This window comes from Macadamia integrifolia, chromosome 2 (genome assembly GCF_013358625.1).
Source record: "Macadamia integrifolia cultivar HAES 741 chromosome 2, SCU_Mint_v3, whole genome shotgun sequence".
Lineage (NCBI taxonomy): Eukaryota > Viridiplantae > Streptophyta > Magnoliopsida > Proteales > Proteaceae > Macadamia > Macadamia integrifolia.
In genome coordinates this window covers 33,347,718-33,366,887 of record NC_056558.1, presented here as the reverse complement: position 1 = coordinate 33,366,887, position 19,170 = coordinate 33,347,718, and the positions used below count along the sequence as shown (strand labels likewise).

The following is a 19,170-nucleotide window of genomic DNA, read 5'->3' as shown; positions in this document are numbered from 1 at the left end:
CGTTTTTCCTTTATTTTTCTTAGGAAACATGTTAGATGCTTTAATCAATCAATGGATCGCTCAGCTCATCACATATCCCTTACAAACTGTATTTTCTGCTTTTCTTTTATTAATTTTTTTTTGGAATTTTCTTTATTGTGATATGCCAATTGTTGCATTTTTTATGGTTTAATTTTGGCAAATTTTTTTTTTTTAATGGGTTGCTCCAATCTAGGTTAACACTCATCAACAGACCGATCGAGATCCAAAGAAGTCGAAGACGAAAGTTGGAACGATTTAACAAATATGTCTTGTCAGGTTCTGTAATCTTCAACTATTACTTTTACTGATTTTTTTTCTTTTTTTCTTTTTTGGCATTATATATTGATAAGCATATTTCTTTTGGGCTTAATGGATTGCAGGTTGCTAAACGGGAGGGATGGGAGCGATTAAGGGGAAAATGGTATTTAGAAAAAAAATGAACTGCTGATGTCAGCATTTTTGGTATATTATGTAACAGAGACTGACGGTAGGGGGTCTAAGTCTAATTTGGTGAAAGAGATGGGGTGTTTCTATAATAATGGCATTCTTCAGGGGGTGGCACTGTAACTTACCCTATTTTTTTTTATGCAAGCAAGAAAAATTGATTTTGGTGGAGGGGTAAACAAGCATGTAAATTGATGATTTGACATGAAATGCACAACAAATAATAATGTGCCCATTAAATTCATATTATGATAGAAAATCACAACAATACATAATTATTTAATTAAACAAATAAAAAGAAAAGAGAAAAGTCAGAATATCATTAAACCAGAAAAACAAAGAAGTATTAGAAGTGATTATCATACTTTATGTTAGTTTATTTTCTGCTACTAAATTTAAAATTTGAATTCAATCTATTTTCGTTAGTTATGTGTTTCTTCCATTACCTTTTAAAAGTCAACTAATCAGTATTTAGTTGAAAATATTTAATAATACCTAACTTTAATAAACACAATATTTTAATTTTAAAGCTTTTTTTTTTGGGGGGTGAATAACAGTAAAGCTTATTACTTAGAGTATATCAAGATAATTAATATTAATAATTATTATAGGTTCATATCACGCATTGCGAACCCATATTTCCTTTCTGAATAAACTATTAGCAAATTAATATTTTATAAGTCAGAGGTTTCCTATGATGTCAAAGTGGGAAACTACATCAATCAGAGATCTGGAAATGGAATCATTGTGGAGCCAAGTTATAGTAATGGATATAGGATTGATCATATTAATATTACCAGTATCGATACTTGGGTGATACTAGACTAGTGATATATGATATAGAAAAGTGTAAAATGGTAAAATGGTAAAATGGTAAAATGGTAAAATGGTAAAATATAGTATAATATCGATGTATTTGAGGCAAAAACATCTGATAGGTATCGATACATATTGGATACGAATATACGATATTAATTTCAAAACTAGATGATACCCATTATGATATCTGGCACTTAAACATTTTAGCCAAAGAGAGAATGTTAGTATAAACTCCACAACTCATTATGTGAGATAACATAGGAAACAATCCTCACTCTAGGCATGGTGTGTTTCATATTACTTATTCCAGTGGTAATTGTACATAAAGCATACATTATTGGTTACCACAAACTTTACAATTTTCCTGTTTTTGGGTGCGAAAATCCCCCAACCCCTTTGTCCCATTCAATGGGTAGCCATACAACCTCTCATGCATATCTCTACTCTTCCATTCGAATGCGGTTGAAACGCATCAGAGTACTGTATTTTGTAAAATGAACATGGGAAAAAAAGAGTGTAGATCATGGTTTCAAATATCGGTTTGGTATCTGTCACATCGGTTAAGAGCGATCCCTGATCCCTAATCGATTTGGATCGGTTCTCCGGTTTTTTGTATTGTTTCAAGGATGAAACAGTAAAAAATAATACTTTAAAAAAAAGAACAAGGGCAAAACTGACCGATATCCACCGATCTGATCCAAACTAAATTGGTATCGGTATACTGAAACCGTCCCCTAAAACCTTGGTGTCGACGTAAGGTACACTGTAGATTGATGGAACCTTTTATTCGAAGGATAATTATAGAAACACTCTCACACAATGGATGTGTTTGTAGGCAAAAAAAGTGAGTAGAGAGAGATAGAGAGTTGGCACGCCGCTAGTTTTGTTAGACGTAGTGACTAACTAGGGTTGTGGGGGTCATTTCCAAAGAAAAGGAACAGAAAATGACATAAGTAAAAGTGAATAAAGTGAATGGGAGAGGGTTGTCCACCTCGTTAGTTCTTCTAAACCTAGTGGTTCAACCAATTGGGGCGTGGGATGCAAAGAGGCCGCGGGCCATTTCAAAGTGAGAGAGAGGGAGAGCTGGGCACCCCACCCTTTTCCCAAGTAGAAGAGGGGTTGTGAGTTTATGACAAGGAAAATAATCCTCTGTTTTTTTCATCCCTGTTTTTCCTTGTTTTGCTACCTGCAGAACGCGACACGTGGACAATTTTAAGATCAATATACCGGATGTAATAATCCTCATCCAATCTTGACCGTTGGTCTCCTTATTGTCCACGTGTCGTGTTCTGTAGGTAGCAAAACAAGGAAAAACATGGATGGAAAAAACAAAGGATTTTGATCCTGGTGACAAAAGGGGTAAATATTACCGTGCGGTTGAAGGAGCAGAGAATCTTGTCTGGGAGAGCCGAGAGGATGAGACGGCATGCTTATCTGGCTATAGCAAGTTAACCAACAGTCTTAACCTCACAGCTTCATTTTTCCTTACTTCTTTGTTGTTGTTGTTCTTGTGAAGTTTCACTCCGACTTCGTTACTTCTTCCTCCAACATCGCCTGCATTGCTCACTCTCCAATTCTCCGGTGAATCTCCGCCGGACCTTCCCAACAAGGTGAGAACACATTGATTCATTAGGCTGTATACGAGGAGAAGGGATAGATAAGAGAGGGGCAGCCACTCTCGTCTCTGCCTGGCACTCGAGGTAGAGAATCGAGAGTAGAGAGGGATCGGATTTGGAGCTTTGAAGGAAAGAGAGAAATGAGTTTCAGAGAGGATAACGAGGATGGAAGGGATCTCAGGAAGCCCTTCCTTCACACAGGGAGTTGGTATCGTATGGGTTCAAGGCAGTCTAGTATGATGGAGAAGCTCGGCTCTTCTGCTCAGGTCATCCGAGACAACTCCGTTTCTGTTTTGCTCTGCGTCCTTATCGTTGCCTTGGGCCCTATTCAGTTTGGTTTCACAGTAAGCTTCTCCAACTCCATTCACCTACTTTAATTCTCTCAACGTTTCTTTGGCTATCTCATGGAATTCCCCGATCTCTTTTTTGTTTAATTGCTTCTACTCTTTTGCACAGGGTGGTTATTCTTCTCCTACGCAAGCGGCCATCATCAGCGATCTCGGGCTTTCAATCTCTGAGGTTGAATCTTCTTCTGATCATTTTTTTTTAAGTCCTGTAGAAGAAGTAGAATTATAAGATTTAAGAATTAGTATCGTTAGATTGATTTTGAATTGGATCTCCTGATTCTAACTCATTATCGTGGGGATGTCCAGTTCTCGATATTTGGGTCTTTATCGAATGTAGGAGCCATGGTTGGGGCAATAGCCAGCGGTCAAATTGCAGAATACATAGGAAGGAAAGGGGTATCCACTCAATCATTTCTTATTGCTTTTGGTGATTTGAAGTGTCTTCTTCTCTTTAACTTATTCTTTTACCTTTCTTCCTAACACTCCCACCCCATCTCCCCCACATTTTTTTTTGAATTGCAGTCGTTGATGATTGCTTCTATCCCTAATATCATTGGATGGCTGGCAATATCTTTTGCCCATGTAAGGAATTGTCCAATGTATTATTCTATTCCTTTGATGTCCTTTTAAACCTTTACGTTTCTTCTTTTTTCCTGTTGATCAATTTCACCTGTATGTGTTAGGATTCTTCATTTCTGTACATGGGGAGGTTGTTGGAAGGATTTGGCGTAGGAGTTATCTCTTACACTGTACGCTAGAAGTTTCTCGTTTCTCTTATTATTTCATTTGGACTTGAATGTGGGGAGCATAATTAATCACTTATTGTTATTATTATTTGATGATACCTAATTAATTAAGTTGACATTTATAGGTGCCTGTATATATAGCAGAGATAGCACCTCAGAACATGCGAGGAGGTCTTGGATCAGTGAACCAGGCTAGTTTCATATTTTTGCTTCATGGTTTTAATCCAGAATTTTTGTCATTATTATTAAACCCCAATCACCTTGATTACTTCAAATTATTTCAAACTAACCAATTGAATTGATCTCTGTCGTGTAGCTATCAGTTACAATTGGAATATTGTTGGCTTATATTTTGGGACTTTTTGTTAACTGGAGAATTCTTGCGGTTTTAGGTAAGCCTCTAAAAATTTTGGGTTTAATGACTTCTTATAAGGAGATGTTTGAATATCAATACTTTGGCCAACATGCTGAGAAGGCTCTTTGGAATATCTGTATTCTAATCACTCATATTTCTGAGTCACAACTAGGTTTGGGCTTTGTTTCTTCCATGTATTTCTTTTTCTTGAATTGTCACCTTTACTATCTGTCTTGAATCAGTGACATAAACAGTATCACTCATAAGGAGTCCTCTTTTCTACTATCTGATTTCTTCCCCCTTTTTTTTTTTTTTTTGAGTATTTTCCTTGCTTCATTTTCTGTTTTAAAGGATTTTATTGTTACTTTTCTGTGGAAGCTTGGATGAGCCTTAAAATTTGAACTTGGTTTTTACTCAGTGAAGATCCAAGGCACAATCCATCCGAGACTAGGTCATTTTGATTAATAAAAATTAATTAGATAACTTGTGTTTCATAGAGTTGGCTATTTCTTCTTTGGGAACAATATGATACTCTGTTTCCTTTTCTTCCTCTCCCCACCCCACAACCCCCCCCCCCCAAAAAAAAAAAAATGCCAGATTGAACAGAATTGTTGGATACTTGGTTGAGTTTTCAAGCTATGCACCAACTTCGTCTCTGGCATATCAGGGAATCCATTGCTTCTAACTTGATCAATGTTTTGATAAGGTTTTAGATGCATGACTACATATTCAGTTTCTTACCTCTACCTACTGTAAATACTTGTTTGGGCTTTTGACTGATGGATCTACTTACTTTAATTTATTGAAAAGTACAAACTTCTTCCCAATTAATTAAACCTTATCCACTCGTCACCCGCTACTTAGTGAGTTTTTAGATTCTCCGCCTAGCTTCTAATGTCTGTATTTGGTTGATGGCTGGAAAGTTCACCTTTTTGGGAGCTTTCTTATCTCATTTTTCTTTGATAAAAATCAAAGCAGAAGCACACCCCCGGAAATAAAGAAAAAGAGAAAAAGAGCACAATCTGAATCATTTGAACCATATACCCCCTCATTAATGTATTTAAACTCATCTTCTTAACTCGTTCTTATTGTGCAGGAATCCTGCCCTGCACATTTTTGATACCTGGTCTGTTTTTCATCCCTGAATCTCCCCGATGGCTGGTGAGGATTGTGAAGTAAATGCTATTTCAATTAAAGCTGAAACTCATGTTTCAGATTCTGATATGTTCTCTTTCTTCTTATGAAATTCAGGCAAAAATGGGTATGATGGATGAATTTGAAGCTTCACTACAAGTTCTACGGGGTTTTGATACTGACATATCCATTGAAGTGAATGAAATCAAGGTACTCTTTTTTTTTTTTTGATTTGAAATATCAACCCATTCTAGGTCTGTTCAGGGTTTAAATATTGGTCGGTATTGTTTTGTATTGGACGATACATATCAGTATTGGGGGGGGGGATTATCAATACGATATTTTGTCAAAAAAAAAAAAAAGAAGTATTGACCGATAAGATCTGATACGAGGCCAATACAGTTAGGTACATGTAAGATACACTTGATACGCCTCCTTTAAACCCACAAAACAGAAACCGGGAGTGAGATACGAAATTGAGAGCAACCAAAGGCCGTGGAAAGTTGTTTTTCTCTTTAATATGAGCTGGAAAAAACCATCTAATATAAAAAATGACCGTCTTTACCATTTTAACAAGTTTTGGGGATTTACAATGCTCAAATCACGGATTGAAACACGGTTGGGTGAAAAAGTGGTAAAGTTGCATCTCAAATTTTTTTTGGGGGTGCTCAAATCTCTCTCTCCTATTATGCATCACTAGAGTAGGTAAAAACAACTCAAATCCTCACATTAAGCTTTTATATATATATATATATATACATATGCATAATAAGCTGTTTGAAGCTCAAAACTGTATTTTGTATGTATCATAATCATATGCATTGTTGTCAAGGCATTGCCTAGGCAGTTTTCTTGGGGTCTAGGCAACTATCGCCTTACTACAAGGCACCTCAAAATAGTATCAAATCAAGTTTGGCACTTATTTATGCCAAATATCTTGTAAATAAAATGTTATGCATAAAAAAATTTTCCAAAAGGATAAAAAGAGAACCCCCAGTTCAAGAACAAAAACTTGATTTTTGGTTATAGGGTTAATTTTTAACTTTCAAATGTTGAAGGTTTTCCCAAATTTGAAAATTCCGTAAATCTTATAAATGGTAAAACATTGCTAAAAACTAAACGTGTGGTAAAATAAAATTTCTTATTTTTTTATTTTTTATGCCTATTACTTTATTTTCATTCAGACATTTTTAACAATATTCGCACATCTTAAAATAAGTTTGATTGGAACATAACTTTGTCAATACAATTTGTATTTAAGCAATCTTGGATTTTTTGTAAAGCTGATTATGTGCTCTAACTAATACAAAAGGTCTCAATGTAAAAATAAAATCATTTGACCAATCAAACTTATTAGATAACAAGAATATTTCTCTAAATGTTAATTTTTGATGACTTGATGTGACTTGATGTTGATTTTTGATGACTTGATGTGGCTTGATGTTGGTTTTTGATGACTTGATGTGGCTTAATATTGATTTTTTATGACTGATGTGGCTTAATATGATTTTGATGATATGAGGTATATGTAACATACTAAATAAAGTTAGAAAAGGGGGAAAAATAAAAAATAACACTTAGGTGCCTTGGTCGCCTAGGCACCTAAGTGCTTAGGCACCTCTTCACCGCCTTGCCTTGACAATTATTTGACCATTTCCATGCTTATCTTGCATCTTTCCTATAGGAGACGTCTATTAAAGTCACCCCTCTGATACGATACCTGATACTTAAAATCCTTGGGTTTGTCCATTTATTCGTTGTCTTAAATCTCTTGAGCAGTCAACTCGACAGAACATCAATAAAAAAATCCCGTAGATGATTTGGTTTATAAATTTTTGTCTGTCAAGTCACTGTCTTTTTCTTTGCACAGAGGTCTGTTGCATCAACAACCAGAAGAACTACGATCCGGTTTTCCGATCTGAAACATAGAAGATATTGGTTTCCTTTAACGGTATAATGCCTTCTCTTAAAGTTATGTGATGCTTCTTTTCTCGAACTTGAAAGTGGACTAACAAAAAAGAGAAGGGCGGGGGGTGGGGTGGGTAATAGGGAAGTGGAAAAGAAATGATATCTTGATAACATGAAACCTAATTTTCCTGAAAAATTTCTCTCTTGCAGATGGGAATTGGATTACTTGTGCTGCAACAGGCTAGTGGAATCAATGGTGTTCTATTTTATTCCACCACCATTTTTGAAACTGCTGGTAAGCTCATAAGACACTGATGTTTTTTGGATTAATATTAAAAAAATTAGTTTCTTGTACATTTCAATTGATATCCTTCCTCACAGTGGGACAATAGGTAGTGTTTCTGAGTCTATTTTCGCTCTTTTGTTTACCTTGATTAGTTCCAACCGAACTGATATAAGGTTTTGTATAAAATTCCCTAGAGGGAAGGTCAATAATTGTGTCCGAAGTAAATTTGTGAAGAAACCAAAGTTCCACTTATCTGTTCCATGTAAAATGACTGAATTTTTGGTTCCTGGATCTCTGAATAGAAGTCGAATTTTCACAAAATCTTGGCAATAATTGAAGGACAAGGGAATCTACACCGACATTGTAGAAGGGCATTCCCAGATTCCCATTTCTGCCATGTGGTTTGGAAAAAAAAAATTATTGTTATATAACTTGAATGCATATGGTGCTTTCCCCTTGTTTCTTGATGGTCCTATTCATTTCTATTCTTCAAACTGAATTGAATTTCTCAAACAATTCTGAAAGATTTATTCTGGCAAGTGGTAATGTCAGTTTGGACTCAATGCTTGACTATATGATAACGAGAACAACACGGCTAAAGTTGAAGCACTATTAAATGCTGCCACATGGCAAAAATAGCTTAAGGTCTGGGAATACTCTCTTGGGGGGCAGTTAGCGTTGGTTCCCCACCACTTTATTTGATATTTTGCTTAAAGACCTAAATTGTTCATGTCTAAAGTTGTTTATCTTAGGAATCCCTTGCCTAGGAGCTTGAAAGTTATAAAACTGTAGCAATGTTTTAAGGTTGAATTCGATCCCATCCTTCACACAGTATACATAGAATGAGTTTTCCATATAATATTTGAAGTCCTATTCTGGCATGTGGCAATATTAGATTGAACAAGAAGAAAACACACTGCCAGATGACAACATGGAGATAATGTCCACAAAATTTGAGTGCTAATAAATACTGCGCAAGGTAGAAATAGCCAATGGCCTGGGAATGCCTCCTAGATCATCTGTCTAGTCTCCCTTCACCCATATTTGAAATTTTGCTTCAAGGAGCTAATGGCTATCTAATTACCCAAAGCTGGGATGAGAATAAGCAGCCGAGATGTAGAACAGGTCAACAATAACCCTTAATACAGAAAACCAGCAACCTGGTGTAGGTTGCTTTGTACTGGTTCCTGTTCTGGTCAATTGGCCTAATGACCGCAAGGAAGGGTTCCTCAAAATTGGAGGTTATTCCAATGGCTAGATTAAGAGATTCCAGTGGTTCACTAAAATATAAAGTGGCTGAAAATAGAATTCTAGAATTAGAAACAACAGGGATTAGTAGCTGAATTGAGAATAGTGGAATCTATCTACATAGAAACTAAGAACGGAATTAGCAACTAAGGGGAAACAAAATAGCCAATAAGATGGAAATAGAAATGAGTGAAAAAATTTAGAAACCAAAGGCAAAGATGGTGCTGTCGCTGGACTTAGAAGAAAACAGAGAACTGCCAACCATGAAGGAGATTGATGGATTAGTTTGGTGGCTTTTCCAACCCAAAGATACGATCGGAAACTGGGAAGAAGAAAACAGATGTTAATGAATAGAATAGTAAATAAAAGAATAAACAGAATTAAAGAAGGAAACTGATGTGCTCAAGTTATAGGGAAGGAGTCGATCTGGTCTTGAAGAATAAAAGAAGAAGATATAAGATAGAGTGTGAATCCCAATTTGACACTCTGAGAGGGTGAACAGTGTCTACAAGTTCTTCCCAAATATAACCTTGACTATCCTCTCTCTTTGATGACACTTCCCGTTGTGCACTTAGATTTGCACCGGCAGTCTCACAATTGTCAATAGAAAATACACAATCGTGAGGTTGTCCACCATGCAACCAATGAGTGGCCCAGGTCTACCAGACAACCACAACCATCCTACAAACATACACATCATCACACTCCAATACGAATTTATGAACACAGTTTTACGCAAGATATACGTGGTTCAGCTTACTGCCTACTCCATGGAGCAATACCCTTTATGGGTTTCATATTTTGTTCAATGCACTACTAGCTTTTGACCACACTTAGAGTCCAGGTGCTATGACACCTGCTTCAACTTGAGATGATTCTCAAGCTAGGGTTTCACCCCTTATGTGTATAATACAATGTGTACAAGTCCCTCCCGTTACAATCAATGCCTTAGGTTTAGCAACACTAGCAACCTAGGTCATGCAAAATAGGACTTGTGTACAGAGATCATCTCCCTTAACTAGCAAGGGGTGGAAAGCTTTTCAAAGATTCCTAGATATACACTGGAATCTTCAACTCCCCCTTATGGCTGGGGATACTGGAATCTTCAAGTGTGATTGGTGGCCCCGTTCTTTTTCTTCTTCTTTCTCTTCTCACATACAAAGAACTCCTTTGTCATCAATGGAGCTCAACAACCCCTCTTTTACCTTCACTGTAACTTCAGGAAAGCACACAGGTGTTGTTGGACTTGATTCCCTCACATTCAATGCACACACAAACACAACAGCTTCCCAGTTGTCTCTTTCACTTGTTGATGTATATGGATCAAACCACCCAAGAGCCAGCCCAGATCTGGCCTATTTTGGGCCAGCCTTGAGCCAGATGTGCAGCCAGGTTTCCAGCCTTTTGGGGCCCATCGAACCAATCGCTATGCAGCCCCAAAACCAGAAAACACTGTTCATGAAGTTACTATTCACGTGAACAGTTACTCCAAGTTTTGACATCGAAAAGATTTCCAAAAAAGGAAAGTACGGCTGTCCTTTATTTGGTGGAAAGCAATTTCAAGAAGGGCAGCAACAACTATTAGAATCTTCAAGAAAATATCTACTGATTTCAGTTTGAGTGCTATCTTGTCTTATTATAAAGATACAGCTGGAGGAAGATAAACGAAAGTGACTGTTCATGTGAACAGTAACCAGCCCATTATTCTTCAAGGATTTGTTACCTTTTTAGTGTTTAGAGTCTTCTGTTAGATAAGTAATTAGTTTAGGAATGTTTTAGTTGTAGTTACTTACTTTCCTTTTCTTGTTAGTTGCCTATTTCAATTACTTCCCTATTTTGTAACCTTCTATTTTGAAGGAGCTGATGTGCCTATTTAAGAGGCTAACTGATTGTAACTGAGGAGGATTTGATTAATGAATTTCTTGAGTGAATGCTCTTTGTCTGAAGGCTGTTATTGAGCGGTGAGATGCCTATCCATTGAGGGGTGTGATATCCAAAACCTGAGGGGTGAGATACCCATTCCTATCATTCGCTTCCACCCTTCTCAATCCTCCATTGGTTTTATTTTATTTTCTTTATTTTGTTCTTTGTTTCAATTTGTGAGAGAGTGTGAGAGTGATTGATCCAAGCTATTTTGAAGTACAAAAGTACCAATACAACTCTGATTGAAAGCAGGCAAAAGGGTGGATCAAAAGCAACCAATTGTCCGGGTTTTCTTGCCCATCGATTTCTTCGACATCTCCCATGCCAGCAGGGTTTTTCCTAAGCCTCTTTTGGGGTTTTATTGAGGTAATCAGGGACCACCTTCAGGAAGCCCTCCAGAGGAAGGCATAGTTTCTCCCTTACCCTGCTGAAACCCTAAATCTTTTAGGGACGATTGTTAGTTCTGCCATCCTTTCTCAGGTTCAGCCACTGTTTAGGAACCTACAGCAGTATTCTGTGGGGTCTTTTGACCAGGTTTGACGGTCCAAACATCCATCCACTTGTGAGTTTCAGTTCAACCCTTCTTTTAGGCTTTATTGTTGCCTTACTTGCGGCCCCAAGTCTGAGATCAGAACTGATATTGGTTGAGGTTGTTTCTAATTGTGGTTTCTTACATTACTCGTTCTTCATATTCAATGCTCACAACTCATCAGTGGAGCTCAATGACAACAACCCAGCCTTCATTTACCCTCAATAAAATCTTGAACATAGATTAGTGAGTACATCGGAAGCTTTAATATAGCATACAAGTCCTTTTCATCATCCTTGAAGTTCTTTAAAAACAAGAGCTTAATAAGCTCTGTCTTTCTTTCCCTTCTTCGCACAAGAAGCTTGTCTTTGTCATCAATGGAGCCCAATACCCATGTTCAGACTCACCATACTCCCTTCGCAAGTCCTCACAGTTTGATAACAAGATTCAAAGCCATTTAATACTTGCAATTGCTCTTTGGTGGAGTTTATTAAAAAACCAAGCATAGGGCCACACCCCCTCTCTATACTTTCCTTTTGTTTCTGTAGAGCTCAAAATTCTGAGAACACAACTTGATTCACTCAAAACAAAAAAGGACCAGTGACGGAGCTAAAAAAGGAATCTATCGGGGTTCCATGGTGTCGTGGGTGCACCCACGAAGCACTGTAGCGCGGGGAAATGATGGATGTTTGATTGGCGCAATGATCTAGCGGAGTGAATTGCTGCCATGCGATCGAGACAAGGGGACAGGTATTACTGGCCATCAGATTTGAATCAGGCTGATGTCATGGTCTGGTGACGTCAGACCTGCTAGACTGTGTTTCGGCCTCTGTCTAGCTAAATTGCATGGCTCAATCAGAAGCTGTTGGATGGGCTGGTGTTAGGCAAGAACAACATCTGGCCCTTCGATTCGAATCAACACCACACCTCATATGCACACCTAATAATATCACATGGAATGGAATCTACGAGAGATGCATGATGCGCTCTTGTAACACCCAGATGGAACTGATTCCATGTAGCGCAGAGAATTGTCTTCGATGCGCAGAGTCAATGTCAGAGCTCACAATGGAATATTTAACATTGAGCGCAAGTGCAAAGCACGCACACCATGGATTTGGATCTTGACTACGTGGCCTCATCTAGGCTAACAGATCCGAATCACCATACTTAAAGAAATTACATATAGCCCCCTGGGTAATGCAGGAGTAGATTACAAGAACTACCCCAGCAGTTTATAACCCCAAACAATACAAATAGGACCAGGAAACAAAGAAATAAGACCATCAAATAAGTCCCCAAGGATATAATACCAATGCAGGAGCAAAACCAGCCCAAAACCCAACCCGATAGGAGAGAGAAAGACCTGCTATAGAGCTGGAGAGAGAGAGGTGCGGCTAGGCCTGTAGGGCTCCAATTGAGCTGCAAATTTGATCGATTGTAGGGCCTACCAAGGGTACAAAAACCTCCAAATATGAAGAGCTTCTGATGGCTGGTTATGGAGTTATGAAGGTTCTTGATTTCTGGCCTAGGAGAGAGAAAATCAAGAACTGCAGAAAAACCAGAGGTGAACAGCTGCTGATGGCTTCCCAACAGAGATCGAGTGGCCCTCTTGAAGAGTTGAACCAGTCCTTAAAAGGCCTTGCAGATCAGACCTCAGAGTTGGCCAAAAGAAGAGATCGATTGGCTCCCAAGATTAGGTCTGAATTCTGAAATCAATCCCTACTGTAACAGAAACAGAAAACAGAAAAATAATTGCAGAAATTAAGAAAAGAAGTAGGAGAATGTGGGGGAGGAGTGGCTGTCTCGGCCAGGGCTTCTCACCCACAACTCTCAGTTGTTTTAACATAATGACTGCAATTTTCTTTATTCAAATCTAAAATTATGAGTACATAGACTCCTCTATTTATAGATGGCAGAATAGCAATCAAACTATTATTAGGAGCTAGTTTCCGAATAGGACTAGACACTCCTACTTCAACTAGGAGCTAGTTTCCCAATAGGATTAGACACTCCTGCTACAACTAGGAATTCAAAATTGGACTGGGAATAATACTTATGTGGAAAACAAATAGAGTCCTAAGAGAATTTGGACTCGACATACCACTTACTCAACTCGATGGGCCCAATGGCCCACTAATTAGTTAAAAACTACTAGTTATTCCCCTGGCCGATGGGCCCAATTGGCCTTTATTTGTACTTAGCCACTCAGGTGGACTAAGTAGGGGTTCGACTGGCTTCTTGGCTAGACCCTAGCCACTCAAGTGGACTAAGGCTGGACCCTTCCTCACATATTTCCTTCCATAATGTGTATCTACATCAGCTCCCCCTCTCTTAGAATCATTCAACTCTGATGAATAGGTAAGGGACATGTAGTGCTCATAGAGGTCTGTGTCAAGGCGTTGAAAGTCATCGGCATGGATCCAAGTACAATCCTCTCGTGGTCGACCTTTCCATTTGATGAGGAAGGAGTAGTACCCTTTGCCCCCACGAACTGTGGTGAACTTATTGTCGAGAACATCTTCGATGACATCAAATTTAGGGTTTGCAAATTGAGGAAGTTTGAGGGTGTGTTTAGTGTCATTGTCATCAGAATGGTGTCCCAAATATATCGTCAGATTAGCTACATTGAAGACATTATTGATCTTCAAAGTAGGAGGTAGCTCTAGCATGTAAGCATTAGTGCCGATGCGCTTCAAGACCTTGTAGGGACCCATGTTTGGAGGATGGAGCTTGTGCACTGTACCAGGAGAAAACCTCTCAAGTGGAATTCGAACCATTACCATATCACTAGGCTAGAATTCCACGTAGCGACGATGTCGATTGGCAGTTGCTTGGTATCCGTCATTGCTAACAGCGATGCGACGACGAACATTAGCATGTACATCCGTGATGTGTCTAAGGAACTCTTTGGCTTCCACACTAATACGGGCCTGAGGTGGCAAAGGTACCAAATCAACCAGTCATTGAGGTTCTAGTCCAAGGACAATCTCAAATGGTGTACGACCTGTGGTATGGTTGACGGAACTATTATAGGCAAATTCAACAATATCCAATATAGATGGCCAAGTCTTTTCATAGTCTTGGACTAGACATCGGAGTAAGTTGCCAAGACTTCTGTTCACCACTTCGGTCTGTCCGTCTGTCTGAGGATGGAATGCAGTGGAGAACTTGAGTTTAATATTTGTTTTCAGCCATAGGGTCTTCCAGAAGTAGCTCATGAACTTGACATCCCTATCTGAAACAATTGTCTGTGGTAGACCATATATGCGCACTATCTCTTTGAAAAAGAGTTTGGCCAAGTGACTTGCATCAAGAGTCTTTTTGTATGGGATAAAGTGTGCCATCTTGGAGAAACGATCTACTACCACAAATATGGAATCATACATTTTCCGTGTAGGTGGTAAGCCTAGGACAAAGTCTATGCTTATGTCTTGCTAAGGTGCGTGTGGAACGGGCAACCGCGTGTACAATCCCGTATTCTTCTTTTTTCCTTTAGCAAGTTGACAAGTGCAGCATCTCTGTATCACATGTCGTACGTCCTTTAAGGGTTGAGGCCAAAAGTATAAGTCTTTCATCATAAAGTATGTTTTGTCCTTGCCAAAGTGTCCACCCATTCCTCCTCCATGTAGCCCTCGAATCAAGTGATGTCTCAAAGAGGTGTTTGGAATGCAGTGGCGAGTGCCCTTGAAAAGATACCCATTATGTATAGCAAATTTGTCATCCCTTCCTCCTCCTTGGAGGTTGTTGAATAATTCTGAAAATTCAGCATCATTAATGCATTCTTCTTTGATGTGTTCCACTTCTGCACTTTGTACTGTGAAGGTATTCATCATCATCACCTTTCGACTAAGTGCATCAGCCACTTGATTCTCTTTCCCAGCTTTGTACTTGAGAGCAAATACATATCCTTGCAAGCATAGTTGTCACGGTGTCAAATTGATCCAAGGCGGTGGAGGGGTGGCTAATCGATTTGGCGATGAATCGCCCATTATGGCGTTGCCATGGCGGTCAAATCGCCCATGTGCCATTTTTTATTTTTCCTATTTTCTTAAGTTATTTAGTATGCTACTTTTTTGTCCCTTATTCTCTAAAGTTATTTAGCATGCTACAAGCCTACAATATATACCCTAAAACATATAAAACCAACATTAAGCAACATCAAATCATAAAAAATCAACATAGCCCTATCAAAATCACCCTGCATTTTACAAAAAATCGACCGCCTAGTGAATCAGGCGTGACCTGGGGTCCATGGTGGTGCCATGGCAACGCCTATCAGCCAATGGATACCGCCATTTGTGAGTCACGTAAATCGTAGCACTGCCATAAATTTTTTTTTCCGCCAGGATGCCAAATCGCCGCCTTGGCGACGCCATGACAACTATGCTTGCAAGTATGAGATGCATTTAGCGAACTGATCACTAATGGTCTTTTGTGAGTGCAAGTATTTGAGTGCTTCATGATCCGAATAGAGCACGAACTCTTCGCCAATTAAGTAATGCCTCAAATGCTTGAGGATTTGAACAACGGCATAAAGTTCTAAGTCATAGGTAGAATACCTTCTTTTTGCATCATTCAACTTTTCAGTATAGAAGGCAATCGGATGGCCCTCTTACATAAGCACTCCTCTTATCCCAACATGGGATGCATCAGTAGTCACTTCAAACATAAGATCAAAATTGGGTAGTCTAAGCACGGGTGCTTCTGTCATCTTTTGTTTGATCGAATTGAAAGCTTTAGTGGTTGCCGGAGTCCATTGAAAAGGAACTTTTTCCCTTTTTGTGCAGTCTGTAATTGGGGCTACAACAACGTTGAAATTCCGGATGAATCGTCGGTAAAATGAGGCAAGACCATGAAAGCTACGAACCTCGGTCGAGGTCTTTGGAATAGGCCAATCACCAACACTTTTTACTTTATCCGGATCAGCTTCTATGCCTTGTGAAGACATAATAAAGCCAAAGAAGATAACATTGGGCAGCATGAAGGAACACTTCTTCAAGTTGATGTATAACTGTTCTGCCCGTAGTACTCTCATGACACGTCTCAAATGCTCAAAGTGTTCATTTTGTGCTTTGCTGTATATTAATATGTTATCAAAGTATACTATGAGATATTTGCCGATAAAGGGTCATAGTACATGTGTCATCACCCTCATGAAAGTGCTAGGTGCATTGGTGAGGCCAAAAGGCATAACCTTCCACTCATACAGGCCTTCTTTTGTTTTAGAGGCTGTTTTTCATTCATCCCCTGGACGGATTCGAATTTGATGGTAGCCACTTCGTAGGTCAATCTTTGAGAAGATGGAGGCTCCTATCAACATGTTAAGCATATCATCCAAACGAGGAATAGGAAATCTGTACTTTACCGTGATTTTGTTAATGGCACGGCTGTCAATGCACTTACGCCATGATCTGTCTTTCTTTGGTGTCAGTAGGGCCGGCACTGCACATGGACTCATGCTCTCAACCAAGAACCCTTTCTTCAACAAGTCATCCACTTGCCTCTTGAGCTTGGCATGCTTTGTAGGACTGAGAGGGTAAGTAGGCAGATTGGGGAGGATTGACCCAGGCACAAGGTCAATGGCATGTTGAATATCCCTCATAGGTGGTAGCTTATCAGGTAATTCCTCTGGTACCAAGTTTGAAAAATCAGTAAGTAATTGTTTGATTTGTGGGGGATGTTTTACCTCTTTTAGTGGTTCAGCAGCTTTAGTAACAAGAGCGAGGATTAGTCCGGTTTCTTCACTAGTGGTTAAAAACTCTCTATGGGGCAGCACACATAGCTTGTTTTCCAAAGTGTTCTCTTTGCTGGATTTTCCTTTGAATGGTTGCTTCTTTTGCTCAGTGGTTGTTTTGGAAGAGGTCTTTGCAATATTCTTTAAGACATGTTGTCTTCTTAATTGGGCAGCCCATAACTTGTCTTTAACCTGAGGTATGTTGAGTGGATTTAGAATGAAGGGCTTGCCTTTGTGATCGAAGATGCATTGGTTCTTAGCACCTCCCACTAGTACATTGTTGTCATATAACCAAGGCCTTCCAAGTAGTACATCGGTGAGGACCATGGGGATGACATCACACCACACTTTCTTCATAATCTGAAACCTTCAATGGGACAGAACACCGTTGAGTTACAGCCATGGTGTTGTTGTCTAGAAGGGATACCTTGTATGGTTGTGGATGGGGTTCAGTCTAAAGCTTCCCGTCAATGACAAAGGCCTGAGATACCACATTCACACAACTTCCACTGTCTACAATCACTTGAGCTTTGTGAGGTCCACTTGACATTAAGGTGTAGAAGATATTTTGCCTCCTCCAGTCTTCACCCTTAGTTTCAGACACTAGGATTCTTGCAACCACATTGACATAAGCATAAGGATCATCATTCTCTGGTGCCAACTCATCTTCCAGCTCATCCTCCTCACATGTAGCTGCAACGTTAACAGTCCAATCATCATCTTGAGGTTCGTGGATTTGTAAATCCGGGTTGTATTCGATGGCACTGATGACGGAGTTGGATCGTCCACGCTTAGGGCAGAATTTTGCCGTGTGCCCAGTTCTTCCACAGCTGTAGCATGTCACAGGTCCACTCTCCCTTCCTATTGGGGCCTTCCCTTTATCCTGTGTATCTTGTGGAGCTCGGGTAGGAAATCCAGTGGGTTTGGTTGGTATATAAGGCTTTTTGTTGTCAATTGGTTGAATGTACCTTCTGGAGGTTGATTTGATCAGATCCTCTTCTTCTCGTGATTTGTCAAAACAAGCACTTAGGGCTTCTCACGAATATCATACTTTAACCCCAGTTTGAAACGGGATATGAGTAGTTCTTCATCTTCTTTATGGGCACCTGTTCGTGAAAGCAGTTCATTAAAACGATCAATATAATCTCCTACAGTCATAGTACCTTGCCTGAGAGTATTCAGCATGTCGTAGAACCGACGTCGATAGGTGGGTAGTATGGATCTATCATCAAGGATAAATTTCAAGTCTTCCCAATTGTGAGGCATCTGACATCTGCGGATCAGCCTATTCTCTTCATTCCTCCACCAGTCCTTAGCTCCACCAGTTAACTTAGTGACAACTAATTGGACTTTACTTTCTTCAGGCATACGGTACCACCGGAAGTAGTCATCAAAGGAAGTTACCCAGTCCTGGTAGTGGAGGGGATCGTGCCTCCCATTGTACTCTTTCAATTCTAACTTGACCTTATGCGTATCGTCAGGCTGATAAAGCTGATTGTCATACTCATCATACTCATCATTTTGAGTTGGGAAATTCTTTCTAGGTTGCATAGTGACTCTTCTGGGAACATTACCAATGCAAGTAACAACAGGTTGAACATTAGTTTGGGCAACAATTGATTGGGTGTTAGAGTGGGCAGCAGTACTCTCTTTTAGGTCAGCCAACGGTTGGTCATGTCCATCCAACCTCGTAGACAAGGCTTGGATTGCTTTTATCACATCTTGAAGGGTGGGTTGGGGTTCTTCTGTCTGAGCCATAGCTCTGATACCACTTAATGTAGGAGTAGATTACAAGAACTACCCCAGCAGTTTATAACCCCAAACAATACAAAGAGGACCAGGAAACAAAGGAAGAAGACCATCAAATAAAACCCCAAGGATACAATACCATTGTTGGAGCAAAACCAGTCCAAAACCCAACCCGATAGGAGAGAGAAAGACCTGCTATAGAGCTGGAGAGAGAGAGAGAGGTGCGGCCAAGCCTGTAGGGCTCCAATTGAGCTGCAAATTTGATCGATTGTAGTCCCACCAAGGGTACAAAAACCCCCAACTATGAA

At 39.4% G+C, this 19,170-nt stretch overlaps 1 protein-coding gene across 1 annotated transcript in view; it reads left to right on the top strand.

Annotated features, from left to right (window-relative positions):
- The first annotated feature begins 2,646 nt into the window (after positions 1 to 2,646).
- Positions 2,647 to 19,170, top strand: part of LOC122068451 (sugar transporter ERD6-like 6) — a 31,837-nt gene continuing 15,313 nt past the window's right edge. Inside the window, 11 exon segments of the mRNA XM_042632306.1 lie at positions 2,647 to 3,244; positions 3,357 to 3,419; positions 3,554 to 3,643; positions 3,770 to 3,829; positions 3,931 to 3,996; positions 4,119 to 4,184; positions 4,310 to 4,385; positions 5,445 to 5,509; positions 5,600 to 5,692; positions 7,353 to 7,433; positions 7,601 to 7,685. Of these exon segments, the coding sequence (XP_042488240.1) occupies positions 3,041 to 3,244; positions 3,357 to 3,419; positions 3,554 to 3,643; positions 3,770 to 3,829; positions 3,931 to 3,996; positions 4,119 to 4,184; positions 4,310 to 4,385; positions 5,445 to 5,509; positions 5,600 to 5,692; positions 7,353 to 7,433; positions 7,601 to 7,685 (949 nt within the window). The 5' untranslated portion in view covers positions 2,647 to 3,040.